The following is a 16,016-nucleotide window of genomic DNA, read 5'->3' on the forward strand; positions in this document are numbered from 1 at the left end:
AAATGAAAATGTTGATACAAATGATTTTGTAGAAGCAACATATGAATCTGAAGAACTTAACGATTTCGGAGTGAACATTGAATTTGACGAAGATGATGTTAATGATGAAAGGATACTGGGAAAAGTTTTTGATACACCCGATGATGCCTATACATTTTATAATGATTATTCTTTTTTGCATGGCTTTCGAATACGTAGAGATGACATAGTTAAAAATCCTAAAACAAATGAGCCTTTTCGGAAGATATATGTATGCAACAAAGAAGGTTTCAAGCGGATGGACAAAAATGTTTCAAGTGAAAACGAGAAAAAACGTCATAGAGATGTTAGAACTGGATGCCAAGCAAAACTTCGAATAACAAGACAGGAGGATGGGAAGTGGTTGGTGGACTCGTTAAATGACACACACAGTCACGACTTGACCATGACACCTACGAAGGTGATGAAGCATCGATGTCATAGCAATTTCCACCGTTCTGTTCAATAGAAGGTAAATCTCTTATGGTGCAATTTGGTCAAGCAGGGTTGAAACCTTCTCAAATTAAAAAGGTTGTTAATACAATGAAAACCTCAAATGTAGTTGAACTTCAAAGCAATGTGTTGATGTCTTATCTGAGCATCGAAAACAACATAGAGGAAAGGAGTTCTATGGACTTATAAAACATTTTCAAGATAAAACGTTAGTTGACAGTGACCAATATTTTTCCGTGGATTTGTTTGATAATGGGTATCCTAGAAATATCTTTTGGGCTGATGGTAGATCAAGAGATGCCTATACAAAATTCAAAGATGTTGTTGTTTTTTATGTCACTTATATGATTAACAAATTCAAGATGCCTTTTGCTCCTTTTACTGGGGTGAATCATCATGGACAATCTATACTTTTTGGTGGAGCATTGCTTGAAAACGAAAAGGAAGAGACATTTGAATGGTTATTTGAACAATTCCTCAAATGTATGTTTGACAAGTATCCGAAGACAATTATTACTGATCAAGACAAAGCTATGGGCAATGCAATAAAAAAAAGTGTTTCCAAAGACTCGACATCGTTTTTGTTCATGGCATATCAAGAAGCATGAAACTGAGCACCTTCGATCGTATGTTTCCCGTTACAGTGATTTTCAAGAAACACACAAACAATGGGTAAATAGTGACAGCATTGAACAATTTGAAGCAATATGGGAATATATGCGTATTAAGTATGAACTGGAAAACAATTGTTGGATTAGTGACATGTATAACCAACATATACATTGGGCTAAACCCTTCTTGAAGGATATTTTCTTTGCTGGTATGACCACAACCGTGCGGAGTGAAAGTATCAATTCATTTTTTGATGGTTTTGTTAACTCGAGGACCATGTTGAATGAATTTGTTGTGCAATACGGCAAGGCAGTTGAGTCACGAAGGGCTGCCGAAGAAGATGAAGACTTCAAGACTATTAACTCGAGGCCGGTTCTTTCTTCAGTGCATCCACTCGAAGCAAAAGCAAGTCAATGTTATACTAGAAAGATGTTTGATACGTTCAAAAAAGAATGGACCGAAGCTATTACCAATTTGACACAAGAGACTCTAACAAAAACTACAGAAGAAAGCACATATAGAGTTGGGCAATTGGATGTTGATAAAAAATATTGGCGTATTGTTACCTTTCGTTCTTTAAATCAAGTCAGCCTCACATGTTCGTGTTGTATGTATGAGACAAATGGGATTTTATGAAAACATAGCTTATATGTGATGAAGAAGAAGCATGTTCAAGAACTGCCGAGTCATTATATTTTACCGCGATGGATCCTTGAAGCTAGGTACAAACTAGGTAGTGTTAGTATCGGACTCGGAGAAATAAATAATGAAAATGGAGTTAGTGCCTACATATTATTTTGTGTTCGTTCAAATTTTACTAAACTAGTTGAACAAGCAAGGGACTCCCCTTCGGAGATACAAAAACTCAATGTGATATTGATAAGTCTTTTAGATGATCAAGTCAATCGAAAAAAATCTACGCCTTTAGAGAATCATCTCAAAGTTCTTGTATGGGAGTTTTGCAAGTAGATATGATGCCATAATTATCTATCTGGGATACTCTTGGTCCAACTACTACAAAAGGGCGTCCTAAACTTGCAAGCAGAATAAAGTCTTCTTTAGAAGCCCCTAAAAAACGAACATGCTCTTACTGTCAAGGATTGGGTCATTATGCTACTAGTTGTTCAAAAAGAAAGGTAATTATAATAATAATTTAATTTTCATGATTAACAACTCTAATGATTATATTAACAATTTTTTTATTTTTTTCGTATATCAGGCAGATGAATCGTTGCAAGAGACATAATGATGAGATGTGTTGTTTCTGTGGACAAAAGAAAAACTAGATACTTCATAACATTTTTTTTGGTTAACTGCACCTTTTCATGTTTTAGACACAAACAATGTATCAGTAATCTGAAAGTTATTGATGCTTCTTAACAATTTTAATGTTTGCCAATGAAATTTGTTGATTGTTTATGATTTGTTTGATTATTGAGGCTTCTTAATTATGTATTTTTCTGATTTTCTCACCCACATGGACCTCAATCATTGGCTGATTGGCATGTTTTTTATAAGAAACTGGAAATTCATGATAAATGGTATTGAGTTTATCAGTTTGGGAAACATAAATATTACATTGCTTATTGTCTTTTAACAAATCATCAACTCAAACTAGTTGCATTTCTTCTACTTCTTTCCTCAACTTCTCAAACAAAACAGATGATAAATAGCTCTCTCCAAAACCTGCATGAATTGTCTGGAAAAATAAATGAATAAAAATCAGTACTTTTTTCATATAAATCACAATGTTTAATATCTTAATAGAAGTATGTAACTATTGAGTAAAACATCCTTTTCAAATAAACAGAAAGTTGGAAATTTTGTATTAAATATGTATAAGTGGTTTGTAACTTTAACATCGGGAAATTACGTGATTGTCAATTTAAAGTTAAACACATAAAAACAATCTTGCCTTGTTGGACGATTTTGCCCCTGTCCATGGCAGGGGACTACAATTGCTTAATTTATTGAGTTGATGAAGTTGAATTCATAGTTGATGTTCCTGATCTTGACTTTCAACTATTACATGTGTTTGACTACATCAAACACTAGTTTTAAAAAAAGGAAATCAAAAAAAAAATGGAGAAAGAATCGATCAAGCATTTGTAGAGCAAAGAGGACCAAAAATAAATAAACTGTGATGATGTGCTTCTCAAATACGACTTCACAGAGAAAAAAAGAAACAACTTTTATCCACAAATGAGTTAACTGTGAAAAGTGAGAACAAAAGACTCCATTACTTTGTATTCATCTTAATAAAGGCTATATATAGCACAATATGCATACATCACGTGGGAAAAAAATAAAACAATAAAATACTATTCAAATCCTAAAGTTATGACGGCAACCTATGGGAAAAAAATTCACAACCGGCTAAAGGTAATAGGCTATTATGGAAGCAATTGGGATCGACTTTAGTTGTCATTTTTTTTTCAATAAGGAAACAATAGTGTTTAAGGAAATTGTTATTTTTTTCAATAAAATTAAACCACCAATCAAAACTACGTAGTTTTAAGCATTGGGTACCTAACCTTATATACCCTTAAGGGTATATTCACTTATATTTATACACACACTTATGTTTTGAAGAATAACGGACGCAAGAATTGTTAGTAGCACTTTACACTAGGAGTCACATATATATTTTTAGTGGGTGCATCTTAATAAAAAAAATTACACAATGATGGAAAATCGAGTGGTGGTGGCCCAGAACCCCTTACGAGACACTTAAGGCCCTGTTTGATAGTTTATGATTGAGAAAGTGCTGACTGGGAAAGACCTGTCTGGGCAAGAAATCTTGTCTGGGTAAAAAATCATGTTGTTTGATTGTACATCTGAATATGTTGACCGATGAAAAATGACAATTTTACTCTACTGGTCTATATAGTGATATATGAAGTTGTTGGATAATTATAAAAACATACATATTGTCATATAAAATAGAAATTACACACAAATAATTTAAAAATCCAAATAAAAATTGTCATACAAAATGTAAATTAAACATAAATAGTTTAATATCTAAATAAAAACATAATGAATTTAAAATAACATAAAAATTTAATGCAAAGTAGGTGAAAGTAGTTGATTTTCAATCTCATCACACAAAACATGCATATATTGAACGACTGTTGGACTCTATTCTATGTCTTGTATGTTTTCTCTACCAGTTCATCCACCTTGGACGTCAGAAGTAACCATAGTGTTATGCTTAAAATTTGTAAATAAGTCATCTTGTATATTGTATTTCCTTATAAAATTATGGACCGCAACACAAACAATGACCATGTCTCTTTGCACTGTAAAATGATAAGGAGTCATTTGTTTTAAGAATGTGAATGTCGCCTTCAATACACCATAAGCACACTCAATAAAATTTCTAAGTTGTACATGAGCATGACTGAACCTTTCTTCTCTAGTTAAAGGTATGCTTCTTCGAAAATTGGCTAACCAATACCGAGTATTACTATACGGAGCCATAAACCCGCGAGTGTTTATATATGAGGCATCACAAAGGTAATATTTATCTACAAATGAGTGTGATATATATTATACAAAGAAGATATATAATAAAAGTTATATAAAAATTAATAACCTGGTAGAGGAAATGGAAATCCAGAAGTCGGATTGAATGCAAATTCTTTCAAAACTCTTGAATCATGTGCTATACCCTCTAATCCAGCCCAAACAAAGGTGAATATCATATCAAAATCACAAATTCCTATTACATTTTGAGAACATTCACATTTTCCTCTTCCCCTATAACGAGTTTGTTGATCAAAGGGTTCAACCGCATGTACAAGAGTTCCATCTAATGCCCCTATTGATATGAAAATATCTCTTTTAACTGTCTACGTCGCTCCAAGTTATGTCTTGTTGGTACTATATTTTCTTTTACGAAACACATCATTGTAGTTAGGACCTCGTGAAAACATTGATGAATCATTTGGCTGCTATTCCAACAACCAAACGACAAGGACAAAACACAAATGACATTGATAGAAACAAAAATAAGTAATGACATGTGATTCCCACTGGCTAAACAATTGCCATATGATTCCCACTAAAACAAGATAATTAATAAACTAATGCATTGGTACTAATAAATACTGAAAAATATAAAACACAATTGGCATAGGATACAATAATTGATTCCATTACTAAAAGGCTATCAAAAGTAGTTAGGTCACCAGTAAGGGTAATATTGTAATTTACATCATTGGCCTAATTCTCAAAGGACAGTCACCATACGTAGTGTACTAGTACATACTTTAAAGTAATTAGGTTGTCCTCAGTCAATCCTTTGCTATCCTTTGGAAAAACCTCCTTCTTGATTAGATTCTTGTTGATTCTCTCTAAAGGCTTCATTACTCTAACACTAAGATTCTTATGCACTCTAACACCAAGATTCACATGTACTTGGTTGACATACACTGGATTCACATGTACTTGGTTCACAAGGACATGGTTCATAGGGACTTTGTTGACAGGAACTTGATTCATAGGCACTTGGTGTACATGGATATGCTCTTCGGTTACAAGCTCTTGATGAACAAGTATTTAGGTACTTGGATCTAGATTTCTTGGACCTACTTGGGAAGGACAGTTATGTGCATTACTATTCTTTCTTGGTTTACTTGGACCTGCTTCTGAAGGAACCCTCTTTGAACACATGGATTTTTTGTGTCCAGCTTCATTTCAAATGGTACATATGTGTTGAACACGTGCCCTGCTTACAGTATGCCTTTTATTCCCACTGAGCTCATTTTCTGCTTGGTCTCTTTTTCTTTTCACACATGGTCTACCAGGTAACCTTCTCCTAATATGAGGTAGAATCGTGTGAACATTTGGTGTGTGGGGCGGGTCTACAAGGAACTATCGTTCAGTGAATGGATGGTGTACTCATATCTCCTAAGAAATGCAACTTTAGTAAAGAACTTTGAAACATATTCCTCTGGATCAAGATTCCAAGAAGATATGGCACATATGGCATGTACACATGGAATGGCTATCAATTTCAAACCTCTACATCCACACTCTCTTCTCCAGGTCAACACCATACCTTTCATTTTCTTGTACAACTTCAAATTATTTGTAGCAACTAACATATGGATTCTAGAATTTTCCATTAAAAAAAGTTAGTTAACACATGCATGTACAAAAAATAAGTAGGACATATATGGTCACTAACCTTCTCCACTCCTTTATGTCCTCAAACTACCTTCTGATTGTTGGATAGATTTCCAAATCCCGGCCTAATCCTTTCCTTTTCTGCATGTACAATATCTCCATCACAAACACCCTTATGTCCTCTAGCATAGTGATAAGTGGTTTGTGTTTAGCTTCTCTCAAAAACACTATGTTCCATTGCATCAAATCCCATTCCTACATTAAAAATGCCCTTGACCAATAGTTGGGGTCCCTTTAAATGAGATAATCATAAGCCTTTACATTAAAGCTCTTGATCTCTACCATTGCAAATTCAAATTTATGCAAGTTAGTTGCCTTTACAACCCTCCAAAAAGGTTTTACATCACACTTACTCTTAAACTTTTTATGGAAGTTAGCAAGTATATGCCTATCACATAACCTATGATCCACTTTTGGACATCTTTCCTTCACAGCCTCCATTAAACCCTGGATTTATTTAAAATGTTAGTACGTGTGAAAGGTATTTCATACCAATGATTTTAAATAAAATATGTACCTTGTGACCATCTAACATCAATGTGATTCCATTACAATTTCCTCCTTTATATATGTCATCCATTAAATTTTCCAAAAACCGATTCCATGTACTCTTGTTCTCAACATTCACTACTGCCTAGGCTATAGGGTATATGTTATTGTTGGCATCCCTACCTACTACTAAGAGGAGCTCTCCTTTACATATGTCCTTTAGAAAACATTCATCTACCCCAATAACCTTCCTACACTTATCTAACCAGCTATCAACCAGTCTTTTAAATCTCACATAAAAACACCACAATTGAATCATTTGGGGCTGCACATACACTTCAATCAACTCCATAATTCCACAACTTGGAATAATGATCCTTCAAGCTACCCTCAATTTCAAACAATGCAAATCTTTTTTCCATTCCTACACTGTCCAACACAAACATTTAAGTTCAATAAGTTGGATACCATGGCTTTCATCTTCCTCAAAATCATTATAGGAAACTCTAATAAATCAGTGACAAACTGCTTTCCTATCCACTTTTAGGTAACAATTGACACAAGATTAAATGCCCTTGAACAACTATGGTCTTTTATAAGGGATTTATTTGAAACATTTGTTCATCTTTCATCTAGGAATCCCATAATCTAAAAGGGCATTGTGGTGCTTTTTCTTTTCAACTTTTTACACACAACCTATCTTTATCATTCTTCTCATAATACAAGTCATATCCATGCACTGCTTCATAGTTACTAAGAGATGACCTAAGTTCAATAGGAGAGAAGAATCTTATACTTAGTACAGGCTCCATTTTATGCCATTCTGAGCTCTCTTGGGTCTCTAGGTCCATAAAGTTGTTATCTTTGTCAATCATGAACCTTCCCTCAAGTGTGAGACTTCTTTACAAGTATATACATATACAGACTTGTAAACAAAAAAAAACTTGATAATTCATCCATCTTATGCCCTTGCGCCACTTCCTGTAATACAAATAAACTGAGTGGGTCAGGCTTGGGAGCCTGGTGAGCATATATGGTTTTCAACCCACAATAAATAATTATATTTAATTTCACCAACCAACAATAACCCGATTACCCATTCTCGTTATCCTCACTTTATATCCCTAAAAACAACATCTATCTCAAGTGACCAAATCTAGGATTTTCATCGGGACAGACATTACTGCTAAGGGGATTCCTCAACAATAGATATCCTAAAGGCAACCATGAGGGGGATAGAGTACATCGGTGAACACATCGTTCACAACACCTACAGGTTATGAACCTGCTAGCATTCCACTGGACTGTCTAGAAAGAGTCTGTGGTCATCATCCATACTCCGCTAGATAACTAGGTCAACATCAACAACATCGAGGCCTTTCATCTGTTTATCACACATCAACTATCTACCCATGTTCTACCCAACATATTAGTAGATAAAAATATATATTTTTATACATAGTTTAAAACCAGTATAGCGTGTTCAATCAATACATATTCCACATAACAGATGAGGCACACAAACATAACACGTATTTCATAGAGAATGAATCAGATCTATGAGATAGAAGAAAGTGAATATATATTCACACATATAACAACAAAATATACACATAACACATATTTTATATAAAATACTTCATAGTTATGCGTTAGAAGAAAGTAACTACACACTCACTTGATCAGAAGATGATCGGACAACACTTCGAATTGCAGAAGTAGTATTCTTTGGTAGATCTGGAAGATCTTCACAAAAACCGGGCTCCTCGCGGGCAGAGCTTCGGCTTGGGAATTTCACTTCTTGGGATCTTCGGGGCTTCAGGACTTGCTTCGGGGCTCGGGATTGATACCGGGGCTTCGGGATACTTCTGGCACGCAAAACGATGCAAAATGGGAGAAAGAGAAGAGAAATTGGCAGCCCTCGCATGCCCATTTATAGGAGGCTGAGGCCTCGCATTACGTTGGGCGTAATGCTCTACGCGGAGCGTACGCCTCAGAAATCATCAGCGCTTACATATCCGAAGAACTCGAGTGCGAGGTGCGTCATGCTTCGCTGTATGCTGGGTGTACAGCCCTACGTTGGGTGTAACCTGGATAAGTCTGGTGACTCCCCTTCGGATAGTGTCGGATTTAATAATTAAATTTATATTTTAATTATTTAATAAACTTCAAAAATTCATATCTTCTTCATACGAACTCCGTTTTCGACGTTCTTTATATCCACGCATAGGTGAGACTACGATCTACAACTTTTGTTTAGACTCCGTCGGCTAGTTTTGAATTTTATTTTTATTATTTATTTTTTGTATGCTGGGATAGGAAAACTCCGTTATAAATTCATAACTTCTTCATCTGACGTCTGTTTTCATCTGTCTTTTCACCAATGCACTACTATCAACGAGATCTTCGATTCTCATTTAGATTGTTTCAACCAACAATCACTCGATCTCGAATCGGGTATTCGGGCTGCATACTGTTAAGTCGAAACTTCGAAAAATCATAACTTCCTCATATGAAGTCAGATTTGGGCATTCTTTTTATGCACTCTCTTGGTTTAACGAACTCTACGAGTTTTGTTTAGATCACTAAGGCTAAATATCGCTCTAACGTAAATTCACTTTTTATGTTATTCAGCATCGTGTCGGTTCTGTCACGAAACTTCGACAGGTCATAACTTCTTCGTTATAACTCGGATTTCGACATTCTTTATATATTCGGAAACCTCATTTAAACTACTACAACATTGTGTAAAAACATCGAGTTTATTTTACACTTAAATTTTGACGCTTATTTTATTCTTAATTAAATCAAATCACATAATTAAGCAATTAAGCACAAAACACATAATACTCAAATAATACATCTTTATTATTTCAAAACGGGTTACAAATGTTAACCTAGACTATTATATCAACATTAATAACAAGCCCAAAAACACAGACGTTACAATCATCAACGAAATAAGACCTATAAAATGATTCCAATCTTCTGACTTACGTCAGATGTTACATCAAACGTGGTTCTCACGTAACAAAGTCATCGTAGTCGGACTTAATTTGATATGACTACTAGGGTCGGAATAACAACCATCTTACTAGTCATTACCGAAACAATGGTAATGACATACTTGAATAAAATGGAATCAATTACTAGCTTCTTGGTAACCTTGCGACTTTCCCTGATCCAAGTGCGAGTCCTGTGCTTCCGGTAGTATATGCATCTACTACCTTTCACACCTACTCATACTCGTCCCAAGTATCGTCTCGTAGTCGACCAAGTCACCATAAAAGAAAATCATACAATCATTCAACACACCAGATAACAAAACTAGGGTTTATATTACTTTCTTGAAACTATTACAGAAAAGTTCAAGTTCACCCTATACTATGCCTCTAATAGGCTACACCATAAGTTAATGTTCACATTGCTACTTCATAACTTGATCTTTGGATATAAAATCTTCATTCCTGATTCCTTGCATTTCCATCTGCTTCATCAAGGATCATCTGAAATGCTCTTGCCTTTAGCTTTGGCAGTGCCTCTAGCCTTGCTGCTTGATTTTTCCTTGGGCAGTCTTGCTTGAAGTGCCCCTCTTCGTTACATTCGTAACACACCTTTTTGTTGAAAATACATTCATCGGCGTAGTGCCCATGCTTTCCACACTTGAAACATGTCACCTCCGCGCCACATTTTCCTGAGTGCTTTTTCTTGCACTTATCGCACCACCTTGCCTCATCCCTTCCTCCTCCTCCAGACTTCGAGAATTTTTTTTTCTCATTAGAACCTGAAGTTCCTTCTAACTTTCTCATCTCGCCAACTTCAACCTTACTGTCAGTCCTCCTCTTGATCATATTCTCAACAGACTTGGCAGTCCAAATAGCTGCCTTTAGAGTAGGTGCCTGACGCACTGGCACCGCATACTCCCAAGGGAGTCCCTTTGCGTACCGGTCAACTTTTGTCAGTTCGTCTGGGACGATGCGCAAAGCAAACTCCATCTTGTCTGTGAAGGCATTAGTGTATTCATCCACTGACATGCTACCTTTCTTCAATATCAGAAATTTGTTCTCCAACTCTAGCAGGTTTTGGGCCGAGCAGAACTTGCGCTTGAATTGCACCAAGAACTCTGCCCAGGTCAGTTGCAGTGGCTCATTAGGGCTTAGGATCTTCCCTTGAGTGTTCCACCAACGAACATCCCCACCCATGAACTGACGTACTGCGAAAGTGGTCTGCAACTTGCATCTGCAACCACACGTCATGAAGGCTAGCTCCATTTCTGATATCCAATCCATAACTATGATCGGATCCTCCTTTCCAGTGAAGGTCGATGGTTTGCAAGTCAAAAAATCCTTATACTTGCATCCCATTCCATCATTCCTTCCATTCTAGTTGTTTTGCCTAACTATCGATGGGTTGGCTTGACCAACAGATCCACTGAAGTTTCCTCCTTTCGAGTGCCCTACATTTAATTCAGGCTCTTCCACTTGAATTGATAGTTCTTCACGATTCTGTTGAAGCAACCGCATGGTATCCTCCATATGAAGATCCAACATCATTTGAATCATCATTTGTACACCAGCTATTGTTATTGGCTCAGGTGCAGCAGCTACAACAGGTATTTGTTCAATCACTGGTGGTTGATTCCTGTTTTCATTTGCATTTCCAACTCTAGTTCTGGTTCTTACCATTTTTGATCTACACACCGAATATGGTGAATTCAAATCCTCAATCACGATAGATAATTAAGTCATCCTTATCACTCCGAAACGTTTACATGCTAGTTCTAATATCGTAGATGCACGCTTAGAATCCTAAACACATAAGTTTTCCAAATCCGGTTGGCAACAACCCATAGATCCGAACAAATAATATCATATATGGCAAACATATAACATTTAGCACATAAAAGCATTTTAGGCAATTTTCCTAAAATAAACTAGTGCTCGTGTCTAAAGTATAACAGACACACATCTCACAATTTCACTTAGCATTCTAAGTTGAAGTCTAGAAATCCTACAAATTCCTAGTTCACTTAAACTTATGCTCTGATACCAATTGTGACATCCCAAATTTCACGACCAGAAAAGACCGATTTGTTTATGCTTTGTTTTTAAAATCAGAGTAAGCGTTTAAAAAAAATTGTTGCGGAATTTGTCCCCAAAACAAAATATGATAAGAATTTATCAAAGCATTTCTTAAAAAAAAGTATTTTCATTATATAACAAAATCTTGGGATGTTATGTTCTGATACAGACACATAAGCATAAACAGAACTTACATTTATTTACACTAATGATTTACATCTCCTTTAATCTCTTAGTGAAATATGTCTTCGTATTAATATCTGTGATTCAAAGAAAATTGAGTGGGTCAGGCTTGGGAGTCTGGTAAGCATATAGGGTTTTCGGCCCACAATAATATTATTATTATATTCAACCATCAAACAATCAACCCCATTACCCATCCCCATTATCTTCTTTATTTCTCAAAGGTTTTACCCTAAGAATTCAACTATCATTCATTCATTCATTCATAAGGATTGACCTAAGGAATTCACACAAAATCCATTGCTACATAAGGCGCATCTACCAACATCATCCTTTAAGCGCCTCTGCCAGGATTACGTCATGCACTATGAGGCGCGGCTGCCAGGTTAATGACATTCTCTTTTAGGCACATCTGCCGACATTATCCTACAAGCGCATCTGCTAGCAATGTTATTATTATGACATTCTCTATTTGGTGCATCTACCAATATTATTCTTAAGCGCATCTGCTAGTATTACGACATTCTCTAATTGGTGCATTTGCCAATATCATTCTTAATCATCTTACATACCTCATCATTTACCTCATCATTTTATCACATACCAACTATCTAATCTACTCATATTCTACCCAACATATTAGTAGATATAAAATACATATACAGTTTAACTCATTTAAAAACCATATAAAACATCTATTCCACACTTATCTCAAATAAACAACAGTATATAAACACATAGGCATGTATTTCATAGCAAATACTTCATATTTATGTGTTACAAGAAAGTAACCACACACTCACACATATATATAACAATATATATATATATATATATATATATATATATATATATATATATATATATATATATATATATATATATATATATATATACACATAGCACGTATTTTATAAAATACTTCATATCTATGTGTAAGACGAAAGTGACTATACACTCACTTGATCAGAAGATGATCGGACAGCACTACGACTTGTAGAAGTAGTATTCTTGGGTAGATCTGGAAGATATTCACAAAAACCGGGCTCCTCGCAGGCAGGGCTTCGGCTCGGGAATCTCACTTCTCGGGATCTTCGGGACTTCAGAACTTGCTTAGGAGCTTGGGAATGATACTGGGGCTTCGGGATATAATTGGCATGCAAATCGAGGCAAAAACTTAGAGAGAAGAAAGAAAATGAGCAAAGAAAATGGTTGATCTCGGTTTCTATTTATAGGGTGGGCGTAATTTCCAAGTACATTGGGCGTAATTTTGGTTACGTTGGGCGTACGCTTCAGATAAGCTTTGGTATGCGTGTCACGATCTTCAAAAATTCATAACTTTCGCATACGAGCTCTGTTTTTGACGTTCTTTATATCTACGCGTAGGTGAGATTATGCTCTACAACTTTCATTTAGACTCTGTTGGCAAATTTTGACTTTATTTTTATTATATTATTTTTAGTAGGCCGGGACAGGAAAACTCCGTTATAAATTCATAACTTCTTCATCCGACGTCTGTTTTCGCCTATCTTTTTATCGTTTCACTACAATTGATGAGATCTTCGATTCTCGTTTAGATTGTTTTGGCTAAAAACCGTTCGATCTCAAATCGAGTATTCGGGCTGCATACTGTTAAGTCGAACTCTACGACTTTTGGACGTTCTTTTTATGCACGCTCATGTTTTAACGAACTCTACGACTTTTGTTTAGATTGCTAAGGCTAAATATCACTCTAACGTAAATTCACTTTTTACATCATTCAGCATCGTGTCGGTTCTGTCGTGAAACTTCGACAGGTCATAACTTCTTCGTTATAACTCGGATTTCGGCGTTCTTTATATGCACAGAAACCTTGTAACATATACTATAACTTAGTTAAGATTATTCATTCTAAATAATCTTTCATCAAAAATTCATTTTTGACATCTATCGTCTCTAAATTGACTAACCCTGATCTATGGGAGTTACACTAACACCCTGCTAAATTATTATTGATTTTGGGACCAATTGAAATCATAATCAATTACATCTCGATGTTTAGAGTTTATTATCGAAATGGGTGTTACAACGTGGCATATATGTGGCAACAATAATTACCCATGAGGGTAATGAACTATTGGTTTTTTTCACATCTAGGCATTTTTTTGTTCATATTCGACCATCCAACTTGTTGAAGTTGTTCACATAATACCATTATTTTAGAAATTTAAATCGGTAGTTGAAATCATTCGCCCAACTTGTTGAAGTTGTTCATATAATACCATTATTTTCTGAAATCGAGACACTTGGTTCGATCTGACACAAGAACACCATTTGTTCTTAGCGTGATTCGAACCAGACGATTAAACTTTTGTTTTACAATTATTATCCATTTTGCTGGGACTGGGAGCCAACTGAGGTTTCTGACTTTGGTCTTTCGTAACAAATCTAGCCAACCTAAAATCATAAAGGTAGGGTTGTAGGTTTGGACATAATACCACATTAATGGCTTTCATATCTCCATGTAAAATAACGAGCACGCAGGTTTCTGACTTTGGTCTTTCGTAACAAATCTAACCAACCTAAAATCATAAAGGTAGGGTTGTAGGTTTGGACATAATACCACTTTAATGGCTTTCATATATCCATGTAAAATAACGAGCACGCAGTCATGACGTTGATACGCAAGAGCATGAGTCATGCCTAGTATAACCACGTACCTAGTCTCCCACTTTGCTCCTCGTTTTCCAATGCCTGCACCATGGAGGAGCAATCTCAAACTTCCATTAGGATAATAATCGTAAAACGGAAGTTTAATCATCCGATTCGAGCCCCACCCTAAAAAACAAACAATGGTCTTGTGTCAAATTGAACCAAGTATCTCGATTTCATAAATAATTGTATTATATGAACAAAAAAAGAAATTGTCTAGATTGAACAAAAAAATGTTTAAATGCGAAGAAAATCAATAGTTCATTACCCTCCTGGATAATTATCTTTGCCACGTATATGGCATGTATACATCACGTAAGCTTTAACTTGTTATAGTCGGTAATAATAATGATATATGAACATTTCCCACAAGTTTGTTGTCTACATATACACAAAAAAATACTCAAATATGAAATAAACAAAAAATAATTACCATGATAAATCAATTTGTCTTTATGTTTTCTTCCTCGATTTCTCATTTTCTTGTTCCCAATCTTTCTTTCTTCAAATTCCTTTTCGGCTGTCTAATATAAATTCAAACCAAGCACATAAAAAAGAAAAAGAAGGCAAGTGAATGATAAGAGGTTACCCTCGTCTACCACTGTCATCTCATCCCCTTGGATTGAAGGTGCCATCACGATTGTTTTTCCTATTGCCTAAAGAAGCCAACAACTGTAAAGTTCATTGAGAACCCTTTCATTTTAATGCTCAAGCCAATATTGATAAAATTAATCTTACGTATACAGGTTTTTTTGTCGTTATTTGTTACTTGTAACGAAATTTTAACTCAACGATGATTAAAAAAAAAAAAAACACTTAATAGAAGTTTATATAAGGGAGACAATAAGGGCCACCAAACACATCTGAGATTGAGAAACATCATTAACCATGTGATACATTGTAGGCTTTGCAGATATTGCATCAGTTTTCACACATTCTTGGTAGATATCACACCCAAGAGGGGCCTCCATTTCCATACATCCCTATCTGTCTACCCATAAATTCACATGTATAAATACACTCGATTGATATAAATCTAATTTTACATGATAACTATTATTATTATATATGTCTTAAACTAACAACCATATATATTGAACACTTTATTCAATAAACCAATGTTTTATTATTAACAACCAACAAATTTTTTTATACGAATTTTTACAATAGAGATGACAGGCAAACTTACACCAGGCAAAACTAATTCTTCAAAGACCATCCATAAATTTCCAAGTCATAAAATTATTATTTACGACTCATTTGGATTCTATATCTATTGTTTTAGTGTAGATACTA

General features: G+C 35.2%; 1 protein-coding gene across 1 annotated transcript in view; it reads left to right on the forward strand.

The window, feature by feature from the left end:
- The window catches only part of LOC145039345 (uncharacterized), an 11,916-nt gene extending 10,837 nt beyond the window's left edge, over positions 1 to 1,079 (forward strand). Inside the window, exons 8-9 of the mRNA XM_078987414.1 lie at positions 1 to 439; positions 594 to 1,079. The exon at positions 1 to 439 is cut by the window's left edge and continues 50 nt beyond it. Coding sequence (XP_078843540.1) covers positions 1 to 439; positions 594 to 1,079 — 925 coding nt within the window. The remainder of the gene's footprint in view (positions 440 to 593) is intronic.
- The last annotated feature ends 14,937 nt before the right edge of the window (positions 1,080 to 16,016 follow it).

Source organism: Lactuca saligna, chromosome 4 (assembly GCF_052625555.1).
Source record: "Lactuca saligna cultivar CGN05327 chromosome 4, ASM5262555v1, whole genome shotgun sequence".
NCBI lineage: Eukaryota > Viridiplantae > Streptophyta > Magnoliopsida > Asterales > Asteraceae > Lactuca > Lactuca saligna.